At 64.9% G+C, this 15,866-nt stretch overlaps 1 protein-coding gene across 4 annotated transcripts in view; it reads right to left on the bottom strand.

Moving 5' to 3' along the window:
* The window catches only part of DOT1L (DOT1 like histone lysine methyltransferase), a 58,015-nt gene that overhangs the window by 3,722 nt on the left and 38,427 nt on the right, over positions 1-15,866 (bottom strand). For 2 of the 4 annotated variants that reach the window (XM_082455997.1, XM_082455998.1), the window contains 19 exons: positions 14,794-14,862; positions 14,172-14,278; positions 13,937-13,978; positions 13,161-13,271; positions 12,815-13,049; positions 12,423-12,515; positions 11,521-11,612; positions 11,027-11,128; positions 10,641-10,778; positions 10,334-10,459; positions 8,966-9,450; positions 8,679-8,814; positions 8,180-8,326; positions 6,938-7,067; positions 5,655-6,232; positions 5,366-5,571; positions 2,792-2,856; positions 1,478-2,407; positions 159-774 (listed from right to left, as the gene is read on the bottom strand). In XM_082455997.1, the coding sequence (XP_082312123.1) occupies positions 194-774; positions 1,478-2,407; positions 2,792-2,856; positions 5,366-5,571; positions 5,655-6,232; positions 6,938-7,067; positions 8,180-8,326; positions 8,679-8,814; positions 8,966-9,450; positions 10,334-10,459; positions 10,641-10,778; positions 11,027-11,128; positions 11,521-11,612; positions 12,423-12,515; positions 12,815-13,049; positions 13,161-13,271; positions 13,937-13,978; positions 14,172-14,278; positions 14,794-14,862 (4,373 nt within the window). In that variant the 3' untranslated portion in view covers positions 159-193. Of the gene's footprint in view, positions 1-158; positions 775-1,477; positions 2,408-2,791; positions 2,857-5,365; positions 5,572-5,654; positions 6,233-6,937; positions 7,068-8,179; positions 8,378-8,678; positions 8,815-8,965; positions 9,451-10,333; positions 10,460-10,640; positions 10,779-11,026; positions 11,129-11,520; positions 11,613-12,422; positions 12,516-12,814; positions 13,050-13,160; positions 13,272-13,936; positions 13,979-14,171; positions 14,279-14,793; positions 14,863-15,866 lie in introns of all 4 variants that reach the window. The other 2 variants (XM_082455995.1, XM_082455996.1) reach the window with 2 other exon arrangements.

Here is a 15,866-nt window from a genome sequence, read left to right as displayed (position 1 = left end):
CTTGCCTCCCTGGCTCTTTGCCTTTGCAACTCCCGACCGCAGGAGAGCAGCCTTGGCCCCCGGGCCCCTCCATGGAGCCCCGCGGGCCCGCCTGCTCTCTGCAAAGGAAGGTCAGTTCAGGTTCTCGTATGGGCCGCCTGGTCGAGCTCTAGCCTTACCTTACAGAATACGAACTGCTAGCTAAGCAAGGTCTTTATCGCGGCTTAACCCCCGCAAGGCGCGTGGCATACGGAGGTGGCATGCCAAGGGAAACCCACACGGCGGGCGGCCCCGTGGAGCTGGCCTGCGGGATCACGGGCGCGGCCTGGGCCAGGGCCAGCCCGGGCAGGGGCGGGTGGTGCACCGTGAAGGAGGGGCGGGACACCTTGTGCGGAAGTGAGGCGAGCTTGATGGACAGAGAGGCGTTAGCAGGCGGCACAGAGGCAGCAGAGGAGGCAGGTAAGAAAGCTTGGTTAGCTGGGAGGGACGCGAGGTTCTGCAGGAGCACGGGCTCAGAGTTAGCCGGGAGCAGCGCGGGGGGCGGAGGCAAGGCGGCGTTAGGAGGGGGGGGGGCGTGGAGGGCGGGCTGCCCCAGAGGGGGCCGGCCCAGGTGCGGAGGGGGCGGGGGCGGCCTCGGCTCCGCAGGGGACGGGGCCTGAAAGGAAGAGGCCGGGGTGCTGGCCACCGCCTGCAGCGGGGTTAGGCTCAGCGTGGCGCTGCGACATGCAGCCCCACTGCCGAAACTGGCTCCAAACGGATGAGCGGAGGCGGGAGGCACCGCGTGGTTAAAGGCACCTGCAAACAGGAGAGAAAAACCCAGCTTCAACAGGCGGGCATCGCCAGCCAAGCCAAGGAAGGCGCGCGGAGAAGGGGAAGCCGACGGCGGCTGCAGCTCCAGCTCCGCGTGCGAGCGGCACAGGTGAGGGCGAAGCGCAGGCAGCGGGAGCGCAGGCGCTAGGATTACCTGCAGGACGGCTCCCCTCCCCTCCCCTGCCCAGCCCCGGCGCCCGTGCCCAGTAAGGGGCCGGCTGTGGCTCCCTGCACTCCTCTCCACCCCGCACGCACCACGGTGTGTGTGGCGGGTGCCGCGGCCCTTGGCTCTTCCCCAGCACCGGCCCCAAGGCTGCCCGGAGTCCGGGCCGCGTCAGGCCTGACAGGTGACCTTCGCGGGGAGGAAGGAGAGAGCCTCGTCTGGCGCCAGCTCCCGAGAGCGAGAGGGACGCCGTCAGACCAGAGAGCCTGGCACAGGCCGACTCACGCCTGAGCGCTCTGCCCACACGACAGTCACGTCTGCGTTTCGCGAAAAGGAACGAGGTGACGGGTGCAAAGTAGACCCAAGGGGATACGCGGGCACAGCCTCTCCCCCCTCAGGGGGCCCTGGAAGGGAACCTGCAAACAGCGGTGGTTAAACCCAGCGGTCCTGGAGGGCGCCGGTGACAGTGTGCGGCCCGCGGCCCGTCCCCCAGCGGGTCCCGCGCGGCCGGAGGGCGCTGCCTACCTCCGACTGCACCGCCGGCCACCCCGGAGGAGAAGCTGCCCATGGCGTGCGAGTTGGTCAGTCTGGTGGCAGCGGTTGAGACGTGCACCAGGCCGGCGGCGGGCACGGAGCTGAACAGGGACTGCAGCACGGACGGGCCCAGGTTGGCCTGCAGGGACATGGGGCCCAGCGCGAACTGCGGGCCGGGGGCGAAGGCGCCCAGGAAGGGGCGGTGGGTCTGGGCGGACGGGGCCGTGCCCCCTGCCGAGGACGCCGCCGGGGCAAGGCCCGGACCGCTGAGGAGGCCCCCGGGGGGCGCGGCGGCGGCGGCGGCGGCGGCGGCAGCGGCGGCCATGAAGAGGTTGTGGCCGTTCTTGACGTCGGGCTCGCGGTCACGGCCCTTGCCCGCCTTGCCGTGCGTCGCTGAGGCCTTGTCCGCGGGCCCGCACACAGGCGGGCCACCCTCGCCCTTTGGGGCCAGTCCGTCCAGCTGCCTCTTGTTCACGAAGGGGCCAGGCTCTGCGGCGCCGCCCTCCTTGCCCCGCGGGCCGGGAAAGCTCAGGGGGGCGCCCAGGCTGGCCGCCTCGGGGGCCTTGTGGGAGAGAGAAGCACCATCGCTGAAGCTGTGTAAACTGAGGTCGGCTGCCAGGCCCCCGCCCAGGGCGAAGCCGCTGGCGGGATGGCTGCTGGGGCTCAGCCCGCCTGCTCCCGGCAGCGCGCCTGGGAAGCTCTTCCTGGGGTGGGCAGCCAGCTTGGCGTCAGCCGCGCCAGGTTCCTCCAGGCCGGGCCGGAAAGCGAACAGGGAGTTGTGGCTCAGAGCGGAGGCGGCCTGCAGCGGGCTGTCGGCTGCCTTGGCCAGGCCGAGGTCGGAGATGGGCGAGAAGGTGGACTTCCACTTGCTGCTGTTGACCGGCTCACTGGCCGGCACCTTCCTTCCCGCCAGGCCGCCACCTGCCAGGACAGGCAGCAGCTGTGAGGCCTGGGCCGGGTGGGGCAGAGCGGAAGCTGCGGGGACCAGACCCCCACCGGCTCGGAATGACCCCCGCCCCCAAGACAAGCCCCCTTGGCGGAGGACGGGGCTGACCTGGTGAGGGTGGGGCCGTGGGAGAAGCTCAGGGAGCAGGGCTGCTTGTGCAGGAGGGCCGGCGTGTCAGCACAGAGCACCACACGTGCCCGATCTACCCAGGCAGCATCCAGAGCGCCTGCCACGTCCGCAGGGAAAGGGGCCAGGAGGCCGGGCAGCACCCACACCGCCCAGGGGCCACTCGGGAAGCCCCACGTGGCTCCGCAGAGGCCAGGCACCAAGGACTCGGGCATCAGGAGCACTGAACTCACCATTTTCCAAGGTTTTCGGAGGAGATTTGCTTTCTAAGGAGATTGTTGCAATTTTTCTTTCAATTCTATCAGGAAAAAAAAGAGATGAAGAATGATGGCAGTCCACGGGCACACCAGAGCGCTATACGTTTACACCAAATCGCCCAGCGGGGTCGGTAAGCCGGCAATGCATGACCCGCCGTCAGGGCCCCCCGGCACCCCCATGCCTGTGCGGTGGCGCCTGTGCCGGCACGATGACGGCCGTGGTGGGGGACACAGCTGAGAGCCGGGCCCCGGCGGAGGAGCAGGGATGCCGTTTCCCAACACGCAGAGACAGCCGCGAGTCCCAAACAGAACTGTCTCCGTGCTTAACGTGTTCTCGAGCTCTAGGAGACCGCGTCGTCCACAGAGGCGGATGCGCAGCACCTAACACGTTAACTCCCCAGCAAGCTGTACCCATAGCTGCACCGAAGTACACAGCAGTGTGTGTTTCACGTGTCAGGATTTTTGTGGACCGTCCTGAAGAACTACGACCTCCAGAGACACAGAACTCGCCAAAGAATCCAGAACTTGCACAACGTACTTTTCGTACGTGGAAGAGTAACTCAGCAAGACACTGAAAACACCGGCAACTAAAGAAAACACAGGGACATCCCCGGCGGTCCAGCGGGTAAGACTCCGCGCCCCCAGTGCAGGGGGCCCGGGTTCGATCCCTGGTGGGGAAACTCGATCCCACACGCATGCCGCAACTAAGAGTCTGCATGCCGCAGCTGAAGATCCCACATGCCGCAACTAAACATGACACAACTAAGACCCGAGTGACCAAAATAAATAAATTAAGCATTAAATAAAATTAAAGAAAGGGACTTCCCTGGTGATGCAGTGGATAAGAATCCACCTGCCAATGCAGGGGACACGGGTTCGAGCCCTGGTCTGGGAAGATCCCACAGGCTGCGAAGCAACTAAGCCCGTGTGCCACAACTACTGAGCCTGCATGCCACAACTACTGAAGCCCACGTGCCTAGTGACCCTGCTCTGCAACAAAAGAAGCCACCACAATGAGAATCCCGTGCACCTCAATGAAGAGTAGCCCCTGCTCGCCGCAACTAGAGAAAGCCCGCACGCAGTAACAGAGACCCAACGCAGCCAAAAATAAATTAATTAATTAAAAAAATAATAAAGAAAACACAGATACACGACACACGGAGCCTCATCAACACTGAACACTCCTATGCCTCAAAGGACACCAGCAATGGCGTGAACACACCACCCACAGGACGGGAGAACACAGCTGCAGATCCCGTACCTGACAAGGGATCCCGTACGTAGACGTCTAAAGAACTCTCACGACATAACAACAGCAGCACAAGACAACGCGACTCAAGCGTGGGCCCGGGACCTGAACAGACATCTCTCTGAGGAACAGATGATGCTGAGCGGCGTTGGCCACGAGGGAGATGAGGTCGAAACCATGGTGACACCACCACACCCTCACAGAAATAGCTACCGTACTAAAAACAAACCCAGAAAATAACCAGTGCTGGTGAGGATGTGGAGAAACTGGCACTCTCGTGCATGGTTGGCAGCAGTGTGAGATGGGGCAGCTGCCGTGGAAAAGTCTGGTGGTTCCTCAAAACGTTAAACCCAGACTCACCACACGAGATCCAGCAATTCCACGCCTAAGTACTGGGTACATTGAAAACACATTTTCAAGTAAAAACACATGTAGTATAGGAACGTTCATAGCAGCATGATTCACAACAGCTGAAAATGAAGCAACCCAAGCATCCACGGACACACGGTGGATAAACAAAACGTGATATATACACACAGAAGAATACTAGTCTTAAAAAAGGAGGTTCTGATACCTGCTACACCACGGATGAACCTGAGAACACGACGCTCAGTGAAATAAACCAGACACAGAAGGACACACGCTGCCTGATCCCACTCACAGGGTCCCTAGAGGAGTCACATCCACAGAGACAGGAAGTAGATGGTGGGGGCCGGGGCTGGGGGAGGGGCTCGGGAGTCAGTGTTTAAGGGTACAGGGGTTCTTTCTGTGGCGATGAAAATGTTCTAAAACCAACAGTGGTGATGGCTGCACAACCCCACGAATACGTCAAAAACCACTGGGTCACACGTTTCAAGCGGGCGGTGTGGTATGTGAATTATACCTAATAAAGCTGTTATTAAAAAAAAAAACCAGAAAGCAAACACTCTTCACCGTCAGCTGAGTGGACACCAGGCGCCGATGGGAGCCTGCACGCCTGCCTCTTGGCTCTCCGCCGTGGCGGCCGCCCTCCCCTTCTCTCTGCCACCAAGAAACACCCGCCATGCACTGCTGCCCCGGGAGCTGCAGACTCAGGGGTCAGCCCCGCCCCACACGCACGTGGCGAGATGCTCTCAGATGCCCTGGGCCCTTCACGGGCTGTTTCTTACACAGTTAAAAGTGAACAATCCGGGAAGGGGCCTGTCTGCTCCAGGACGCGCCCCAAGTGGGGTCGGGACCCTGCGCCCACCGCCCAGCGGCAGGTGGGAAGCTGCCTGCCCTGCGTCCCGGCCACAGGGACCTGCCCCGTCGGCCCCACTCGCCTGGCACTGCCAGGCTCGTCCTCAGAGCCCTGCTCCTCATCCGAGGTCAGCGGGGAGTAGTGGGCCCCGTTGGTCTGGCTCAGGGGCTTCTCCTTCTTGAGCACGGGCGGCTGGTCGTTGTCCTGGTAAGGGACAGGTGAGCTCTTCAGGGAGCTCTCGGGGGATGAGATGGCCGTGATTTCCAAGGGCTGGTTGATGTTGCTGACCTGAGGGGTCAGACACACAAGCCCGTCAGCAGGCCCCTGGAGCGCCCTGGACCTACCGCCCCCGACGCCACTCCCAGCCTCACCATGGAGTTGAGGTTCAGGGGGGACCCTGAAGACTGGGTGAAGAGGCCGGCGACGGACGGCAGGGCCCGGCGCTTGGGGGAGACGCCCGAGCTGAGGCCGGGGGTCCCTGCCGCGGCCCGCTTCCTCCTGCCCCTCTTGCGGCTGTCCTGCCCGTGGCTCTGGCCACCGTCACCGCGGGCACCCGAGGACAGAGGGCTGTGCTTGCTGGAAGGCGACTGCTTGGCGCTGCTGGAGCCGGCCGAGATGGTGAAGACAATCCTTCTCTTGGCTTCACTCTCGGGATCCGAGAAGCCGGCCTCAGAGGGCAGGTCTCCTTTGCTGGCGTCGGGGAGCGGGCCCTGGGCGCCGAGCCGGGGACTGGCGCAGAGCTGGGGGGCGGGCGAGGCCGAGCCACAGTTGCGGGGCTGCGCCAGCAGGGAGGGGTGCTGAGGGGTGGAGCTGCGGGACCCCACAGTGGCGAAGAGGCTTCCGGAGCTGGAGGACTCGTCCAGGGCGGGGGGCTCGGCTCCAGAGACGAGTGGTGCCGGGCTGCCTGCCAGGGCCCCGCTGATGGCCACCGAGCCGGCGTAGGCGAAGCCTGTGGGAAGGACACGCTTTCTCAGGGGAGCTCATCCGGGAAAGGATGCCCACCTGGCCGAACCCGGCGGAGCGCAAGGAAGCTCAGCTCTCCGCGTGCTCAGTGCCCAGCACCTTGAGACGGCACCACAGAACCAGGTTCGGGTGAGGACAAGTGGGGGCCCCCAGGCCGTCACTTGTGTGCTCTTCCCACTTCTGGGCCTGGGATGGTTGGGCCCTGGAGCTCACGCACAAGCCGGTGGACCCCGGGCACCTCCAGCGGTGATGCCCGCCCCACGCGAGAGCAGCGGCGCCCGAGGCGGGACGCCCGTCCCAACAGCAGCCTCCTCCCTGTGCTCTTTACCCCCAGAAGAACAGGCGTGGATCAGGCCGTGCGGACACAGGCAAGCAACCCGACCACACACGCCCGCCGCCCCCGACGGGCTCCGTGGCTGGGCAGTGGCGACAGGCACCCTCTAGGTCGCAGGGCCCCGCCCGGAAGCCTCACTCGGAGCTCTCTGAGGAGCAGCAGAACCGGCTGGAACGCGGTTGGACGAGGATGCCACCGCCCAGAGGACCGGCATGGGCCCAGGCCGAGCACAGCCAGCTGAGATGAGCAGAGCGGGACAGCCCAGCTCGGAGCCCCCGAGCCCCAGGCCGCACTGTGCAGCTGACGTGCTGAGCCCACCCGGCACCTCTGGGTCCTCGCACGGGAGGGAGCCCTTACCCGCGGGGGCCAGGGCGAGGCTTCTGCTCCCAGCAGCGCTGCCCCCGGAGCCGTGGGCGCCAGCACCCATCTGCTTCTCCAGCGTGGACGAGGGCTCTCGGGCCTGCGGCACGGGGCTGGGGGTGCTTCTCTGCGGAGAGAAAGTGCAGACTGTCAGCTGAGCCGGCCACACACCGCAGGACGTGCCAAGGGCCCGAGGCCGCGAGCACGGAAGGGCAAGTGGCTGCTCAGGGTGTGAGCCTGGTGGGCAGCCCCGGGAAGGTTCTCACAAGGTGAGGCACAGGTGTCTGACCTCGGTTCTAAGGGATGGCCCTGGCTAATGGGCAAGCACTGGGCCAGGGATAAACGGGCAGGGAGAGCAGTGAGGGCAGCCGTTACGATCTGACCCAGCAACTCCACTCCTACGTGGAGCCAGGCAACAGCAAGTACCCACACAAAACCCGCACATGCACGTCCACAGCAGCCCCAACGTGGAAACACCCCAGGTGACCACCAACAGGTGACGGACGAACACAATGCGGTCCGTCTATACGGTGGAACATCTCAGCCATGGAAAGGAGAGAAGCCCTGACACTCGCTACAAGGTGGACAGACCCTGAGAACACGATGCTCAGTGAGAGAAGCCAGACACAGGACACGCAGCGTGCGATTCCACTGATGGGAAACGTCCAGAACAGGCAGATCCACAGAGACAGTGGGCTCCTGGTTGTCAGGGGTTGGGGAGGGGATGTGGGTGACTGCTGGTGGGGATGGGCTTCCTTTTGGGGGGATGGAATGTTCTGGAACTAGAGATGGCTGCAAGACTGGTGAATGTACTAAAACCCACTGCACCGAACACCTTAGGTGGGTGAGTTTTGTGTGAGTGACATCTCCATAAACACGAACAGCCCACTCCACAGGAGTGTCATTTCCAAGTCCATGCGTGTGAGGCTGAATGCACATGTGAACTAGAAGGAAAGGGAGAAATTTCTACAGAATCTGGAAGTTTTAGTCCCTCTCCGTTTGCACACGTCACCTTTTACTAAAAGGATCTAAGATGAAAGTGGCAAAATGTTACTGGAATTAAATGTGGACATCAGACATCGTTTTTCTCGGGCATCACGGTAAGCTCAAAACGTAACCACGTGCAATTGAACAAGGCGGCTCTAGGCCTCGAGGGGAAAGAACAAGAGCAACGGCTCTCTCGGTGCCCACACACGGTGCCTGGGGACGCCAGGCTTCCAGGCCGAGGGCCTCACTCACCACCTTCTCGGCGCGGCTGGGCAGCACCACGCTGGCCAGAGGGATGCTGACTGGCAGCTTGCTGGGCTGCACGGTGCTGAGCGGGATGCTGACGGGCAGGCTGGTGATGGCCTCCCCGCTGCTGGCGTAGGTGCGCTCCTTCCAACCCTGCAGACACACCACCGGGCCGGCCTGCTCCCGCTGACCAGGACACTGGGCCTTGAGCACCGCCCCGAGGGACACAGCAGCCCGCCAACCAGTGACAAGTCACCCCCACCCCAAAGCGATCCTCCCGACCTGCCAGGGCCCCAGCCCATCACCCCAGCACGCACCCCATCACGGGAGCGCAGCAGGCTTTTCCCTTCCCCTGCTGCTCAACCCGCCCTCTCCTTTCCTCAGAGACAACCCCATCCTTCCAGCCTCACCCCAGGGCTAGGGCGCGGCCAGGCAGCCTCCCACCCGCCCTCTCAGCCCTACACCACTCTGCGCGCGGGCGCTTTCTCAAGAGCTGTGGCCTCACCTTCTCACTACCCTTCTCTCCCGTCATCTGCAAGGCCGCAGGGGACGAGGGCCGAGGGTCCTGCGGGCTCAGTTTGATGCCATTTGCGATGCCGGGGCTCTGGTACGGGAGGCCGTTCTCCTTGGCATGCTCAGCTCTGGAAACGAGACGTGTCCTCGGTCATTTTCTGGGGAGCCCTCAGAGCCGCGGTTTTGCGTTCAGAGCTGGCCGCCTGGGCCTAACCACCCCCGAGATTCTCTTCCAAACTGACGATCCCCCGGTCAGAAGGCCCCCCACCACGAGCTCACCGTGGGTGCAGCTCGCTGGCGGTCGCCCTGCTGTTGGCTGTGTGGTCCTGGCTCAGGTGGCGCCGCAGCACCAGCTTGGCAGGGGAGAGCCTGGTGTAGTCAGGCAGGGCCAGGCCGGACAACTTCTCGAGCCTCGGCCGGCCACTGTGGTTCGGGGTGCAGGGCACGACCTCCTGGTCCAGGGGGGAGGCCAGGTACTGGGGGGTGTTCTGCTTGGGCGAGGGCCGGCTCAGCGTGCCGCAGAGCTCGTAGCCGGCCGCGTGGCCGTTCATGGACAGCTCTGGGCTCATGTTGCTCAAGTGGGGCAGGGAGAACCTGGCGCAGTCCAGCTCCAGGTGTGGCCGGCCGGGCTCAGCCTCCTGCTCTCGGCCCAGGCCACCCTTCCCGCGCAGGTGCAGGGACAGGGCGTCGTCGGGCGGCACGCAGGACTTGAGCTGCAGGAGCTCCTGCTGCCGCTGGCTCTTCTCCAGCTCCACGATGCTGATCTGGGGGACGAGAGGAGGCATCAGGCCTGAGAGGCCCCACGCCCAGCACCTCACTGGCAGGGCCGGTCCTGCGAGAGCGAGAGGGACGTGGGCCGGCTAGAGGGACGTGGGCCAGCTAGTGTGATGGGCAGACGAGCGTCAGCGCGGGCGCGCAGACGCACCGGCCTGAGGAAGCGAGGGGCCCAGTCTGTGGCTGTCACCGCGACCGCGAGGGTAAGGTATCGGCCCCGGGGGGGGGGGCCCCGGGGGCTGGGGCCCGAGGCATCGTTTGTCTGGCTCTCCCTACAATGAATCAAGGGCCCACAGCTTCGGGCCGCCTCTCGGTTACACAGGAGCGTCAGGACCCAGCACGCAGCCTCCTGAGACGCCTCCTGCACACAGGCTGGCAGCAGGGCCGGGCCACCACAGAAGGCAGCTCGACACCGTATCCTGGGACCTACAGCTGCTCCGACGGCTACTTGGGGGACGCGTGTCTTTAGGGACGTAGCCTCCAGAGCAGCCTCCGGTGCAGAATTCACTGCATTGCCATTCTGCAGTAACCCATCCCTGAAAGAGCCCCCAGGGCCGGGCAACGGCGAAAGCTTCACGTAAATCACGAAACCTCACTGGGAAGACGCAAACGCGGCGGGAGGCCTCGGCCTGCAGACGGGCTTCCGGGAAGCCCGCACCCGCGCGCTGATCTGTCCGTCCTTCCTTCCCGCACCGTCCTCTGCTCACCTTGTCAGCACGAGCTGTTCTCACGGTGCAAGTGAGGGCCTCCAGTGGCAGCCTCAGAAACAAGGCGCTCGCCAGCCCGGGCGGTGCGGCGGGGACTGGGCCTAGGACGCTGGTCCTGGTGCCCCAGCTGAAGCCTGAGCACCCCCGCCTCCGACAGGCCTCCTACCTGCAGCTCCAGGCAGTGCCTCTGCTTCTCCGAGATCTGGCTCTTCAGGGCCTGCTTCTCCTTCAGCAGGCCCTCCAGGGACAGCGTGGGCCAGTCCAGCTTCAGCTCCTCGCACCGTGCCTGGAGCTGTGGGGACGGGTGGGCGGCCGTGAGGCGTCGGAGGGCCCTGGGCGCCCCACTGCCGCAGCCGCAGGGCCCGCCCTCGGTCACCTCTCTGCCCCGGGACCCTGCCCGGCCTGGAACAGGCTGCCCGCCGCGCCCCGCCCCGCCCCGCCCCGCGCCCCGCGCCCCGCTGCGCCCCGCGCACCAGCCGCAGGCTCTGGCTCCTCAGCTCCCGGTTGCCCTTCTCCAGCTGCTCCGTCTGCTCCCTCAGCTGCTGGTTGTGAGCCGAGATCTCCTTCTGCGCTTGGATCAGGTCGTTGTAGGTCAGCGCCTTCACTCCCAGCTGAGGACAAACGACGGCAAAGGGGGGGCTCTCACGGGGGGCCGGGGGCATCACGAGGCAGGAAGCCTCCCTCTGACCACCTCCAGGCCGCTTCATCAGGGACACTTGCAACGTGAAGAGCACCAGGAGGGCACCAGTCCTTCTGGATCTTGGCCAGACGTCCGGGCTGGGCCCTGGGCCCCGCCTGCCCCCCATCCCGCACCAGGGCCGTCTGCGTGGCCTCAGGGTGGCCAGGGCAGGGCGTCTACCTCATCCAGTTTCTGCTGGAAAAGCCTCTTGATCTCCTCCTTCTGAGCTTGGCAGTGGCCGAACAGCTGCTGCACGGCGCCCACCAACCGGGCGTTCTTCTCCTGCGGGGCAGGGCCGTAAGCGCGAGGCCCCCGGGATGGGCGCCCCGCCTGACTCGCAGCCCGCCTGGCGGACACGGCGGCGGACACGCACCCGTGAGGAGGTTGGCCAGACCCCTGTCAAGGCCTCACCCCGAAACGTGGCACCACGTTACCAGGAGCCACAGAGCCTGACGCTTCCCGCCCTCAGGAAAGCCGGGGTGCCCGCACCGGGCCCGAGGGCGGCCGCACCACACAGCCCCCAACCCCAGCTCCGCCACCGAGGCTGCAGGGCACACTGTCCCCAGAAGAGGACGCCTCAAACGGGGCAGCAGGGCCCGGCCAGCCGTGGCCCGGGGGCCATCGGGCCCCGCAGGTGAGGGGAGCTGGGCCTGGCAGCACCAGGTGCGGCTCACCTTCTCCTGGTCCAGCAGCTGCTGCAGGTTGGCCTTGTACTGAGGGGTCTTTGTGTATGCCAGGAACTGTAGGTACTGAATCTTGAAGGATTCTACGAGGGGAGCCAAGACAAGGTTTTAACTCAGAAACCCTCCAGCTGAGGCTCGAGGCGGGGGCGGGTGGGGTTCGGGAATGATGCGCAGGCTCCCCAGGGCCCGAGTGGTGCTGGGGTCACACGGTGCCGCTGTCGTGCCGGGGCCCGTGTCCCCACACTGCCTCAGCATGTCCCGCCCCACGTGGGGACCCTGGCAGCTCCTGCCGTCCCCAGCCCGCTTTCTCGTTCTCCCCAAGGACACGTGGGTTGCAGCCAGCCAGTCTGCCGGTCTTCTTGGCAAACATGTGCTACCGATGTTGAATTGAGAAAACTGTACAGGAGTTTCCTTTATCCACTTTCTGAAGGGACAAGGCATCTCAAGGCAGCCCAGCCACGTGAGCACGAGCTCGACTCGGCAGGACAGAGCCCTGCTCCCTCGGGGCACCGGGCTCATCCCAGACAGGTCTCCCTGACACCGCAGACACGGGGCTGGGTCCTCCTCTGCAGGGCACCCTGGGCACCGTGGGTGGTGGAACAGCATCCCTGGCCTCCACCTTCTCGACGCCAGGAGCCCCCCCCCCCCCCCCCCCCGCCAGTCGTGACGATGCCCCCAGACGTGGCCTCGCTTCCCCTGGGGCAGGACCGCAGCCTCAGACCGCCGCACGGGCCCCGCTGACCCCAAAGCCCAGGGGCGCCCTGGCAGGGCTGAGCCTGACCCCTGGGAGTGGTGCGCTTGGCCACGCAGTGTGGGTTTCCCAGGGGGTCTGCAGACAAGCCGCTCCTCGCGCTCCGCCCCGCCCGCCCGGCCTCCCTCCCGGGGCAGCTCACCTAGCAGCCTGTGCAGGGCGGGCGGGGCGGGCGCCAGCAGCAGCTGCTCAGGGGGGCGCCGCTGCGTGCTGGGAGGTAGCTGGTAGGGGGCGCCTGCGGGGAGACAGCGGGTCACGCTCCCTAGACGCCAGGCCCTGCGCGACGCCCCAGCTGCCCAGCCAAGCCGCCACCAGACCCCGAACCGCGGCACTTCGCCCTGCCTGAGCGGGGCTTCTGCACGGGACCCCCGCGGAGCCCTCGGGAGGCTTTGGAGCTGCAGCACCCCCCCCCCACCGAGTACTCAGCGCAGACGCTGCCGCAGTGGCTTCTGCCCGAGCCGGCAGGAAAAGGGACAGCGGTGAGGCTCCCCGGGACCCCAGAGCACGGCGGGGCGGGGGCGAGGAGGCACTCACCCTGCGGCGAGGGTGACGCCGCCCGCGACACGGTCTGGGCGTGCAGCAGGTCCAGTGCGCTCTGGGTCTTCTTGGGCTTGCGCTCGGGGTTGGCGGTGCTCATCTTCTTGGGACGTCCGCGCTTCCGGCCAGCCATCTTCCGGCCCTTCTTGTTCAGCTTCTTCTTCCGGGCCTTGGAGGGAGACGGCTTCTTGACAGCGGTCGCCCCGGCTTTCTCTTCCTCAGCACCAGAGTCCTAGCGGAAGACCGTGTGAGGGACCAGCCGGCGACGTGGGCTCCCGAGGGCAGCCTGGCTCCCTCCCCTGAGACCGGGGCCGGCCCATCTGGCCGGGGGCGTGGCGCTCACCATGGGGGTGTCGGCGGGCATGGCCGCCTTGCTCTCGGGCACCTTGGTGGGGGTGGTCGTGTTGCTCTTGTTCTCCCGCTGCTGCCGGCGCCGAGCTGCCTCTTGTTCCTCCTGGGGAGCAAGCGGGGGCTCGTCCTCTGAACCGCGGGCACCGCGGAGACCCTCCTGCCTGCAGGGGCCCTGCAGCCCTGGCCCCGGGGGAAAGCGAGGTGCACACACCCCACATCCCGTCTCTGCTGGGAACCCAGTGGCCCCCCGGACGGCCTGGCCTGGCTCCCCCCCCACGGCGGGTGGTCCCAAGGTCCCCACAGCCACTTCCCCACCGAGGGGCGCGCTGTCCACAGGCGACGGCTGCGGGACACCCACGGCAACAGGAGGGAGGACAGGGCCACCCTCAAGGCCGTCCTCTGTCTCCAGGTGGGTGTGGCCGTCACCATGCCCTGACCCGGAGGCCCTAGTGTGGCAGGAAGGGTCCAGGCGGGGGGCTCCTTCAAGGCTCACGTGCTTGTCTGAGCCTCCAAAGAGAAAGACTCTGGGACAGACGTCCCACAAGGTTCAGAGACAAAGTGATGACCACAAGGCTGCAGGACATTTTGAAAGGTTGTAACTCCAACCTATCTCCCCCAAAAATCTCTCAAGAAACGTGGCCAGGGTGAAGCTGCTCAAGACGCGGCCGCCACAGCCAGGGGGCCCCGGCACCCAGGCCCACGCCCGGCCACTCGGGATGCCTCGGGCCCTGGTCAGCTTAGAGATCAAGGACAAATACACAAACTTACCCTGAGTTTTGGATTTTTCAGACTAGAAAAATAGTTTTCAAGCTAAAAATGGAAAAGGAAAAGAAAACGTCTCATTAGCGATGGAAAACCCTGTCAGGACAAGAGCCACAGCCCAGACCCACCGACATCAGGCAGTGATGGGCGCGGTGAGCGCTCGGGACCCCGGGTTGGGAGCAGGACCTCTGCCCGCCCACGTCAGCTGGAGGCGGGTCGGGGAGGAAGGGGTGCCACTCACTATGGTGCGGTCGATGGTGTGCAGGTAGTAAGACACCGGCTTCCCCGTCCACGACACCGAGCCTTTTAGCGGCGACAGCTCCACGACGCGCATGATGGTGCCGATGTCTGCGCACAACGGGGCGCAGGGGTCAGGGGTCGCCAGGGCACCAGGCGGAGGGGTATGGCGGGGCTCAGGTCCCAGGCGAGTCCCAACCGCCGGCTGGGGAGGTGCCCATGGCCCTCCCCGCACCCAGGCGCCTGGCCAAGGACAAGGGCTACGAGCCCACAGGGCGGGCTCCAAAGGCCCACGGGGGCCGATGTGGCAAGCAAGCAGCCGCGAGGATGCCCAGCGCCTGAGGGTCCCACCTCCCCGCGGCCCCGCACACACTGCTGCTTGTCCTTGTCACTGCTCCCTCGGGTCCCGGCACCACGGTCCTGCCCAGGGCCACGTCTGGGGACGTCTGGGGTTGTCACAACTGGGGGCCTCCCGCATGGAGTAAGTGCGGCCGCCGCTCCACATCCCACAGCGCCCGGGACGCCCCCCACCCCCGTCACCACTGCTGGCGGGCGACCCTGCCTTAACCCACGGCAGGTGCTCATAATTGCACGTGTTAAGAACTCGGCAACACGAGAGCTCTTACCACTCAAGTTTCTACTGTTTATTCTGAAGTTCAGAGGTGCAAAGGGCTTCGAGGACACAATTCTGCCACCTGAAACACAGAGGGGGATCAGTGCCGGCCGTGGGGACCCAGCGCGCGATACAAGCAAGAGCCTGATGAAGGTTAGAGCACCAGGACGCAAAAGCATCCAGAGAAACCGGCCCTCCGAACACAGAAAAGCCGAGGGACTGGGAGTCCTGAGCTAATCTCACAGCTAAAAGCAAAGCGGCGCCTGAGAGCTCCGACCCGTCTCACGATTTGCTTTCCTGCAAAACGCGCTCAGGGCCTCACAGTCCCCTGGGTCTCGCCGTGGGGCCCGCTGGGCACCCCCTCTACAGCTTCTGCGCTGTCTAGATGCGCCACACCCACACCAGATCCGGGCCAGAACCAGCCCTGACCCCAGAGACAGACAGAACCTGAGGGAGAACCGGGTCCGGACACACAGACAGAACCTAAGGCTGGACCAGGCCCTGACACAGAACCAACAGAACCTGAGGGAGAACCGGGTTCTGATCCACACACATAGACAGAACCCGAGGCAGGACGAGGCCCGACTCCAGGGAAACAGGACCTCAGAGAGAACCGGGCCCAGACTCCACACAGAGCTGAGGGAGAACCAGGCCCTAACCCAACACAAACAGAACCTGAGGGAGAACCGGGTCCTGATCCACAGGAACAGACAGAACCTAAGGCAGAACCGGGCCCTGACCCCACACAGACAGAACGCGAAAGGGTCAGGTCGGGAACAGCTGCACAGAAAACAGTTTTTCCAATTAACTCCCGGCATGTGTGCAGTCATTGTAGGGAAAAGAACCACACGGACTCGCAGCCTCCTGCAGAGAGGTCACCATGATTGACGATGTCACCCTCAGGTTACAGACGCTTCCCCCATCCTGTACGAAACACTGTCAGGAAACGTAATACACCGGAACGTTCCAGCGCAGAGCCAAATATAAAAGTCAAAGAAAACGCGTGACGAGTAAACTGAAGCAGTCAGGATGAGCCCTCTGCTAGCGCACGCGCTCACGGCTCCCCGAGCCCCAGCCTGGCCTCTG

Source organism: Balaenoptera physalus, assembly GCF_965194825.1.
Source record: "Balaenoptera physalus genome assembly, chromosome: 3".
NCBI classification, from domain to species: Eukaryota; Metazoa; Chordata; class Mammalia; order Artiodactyla; family Balaenopteridae; genus Balaenoptera; species Balaenoptera physalus.
This window is presented reverse-complemented; position numbering and strand designations above follow the sequence as displayed.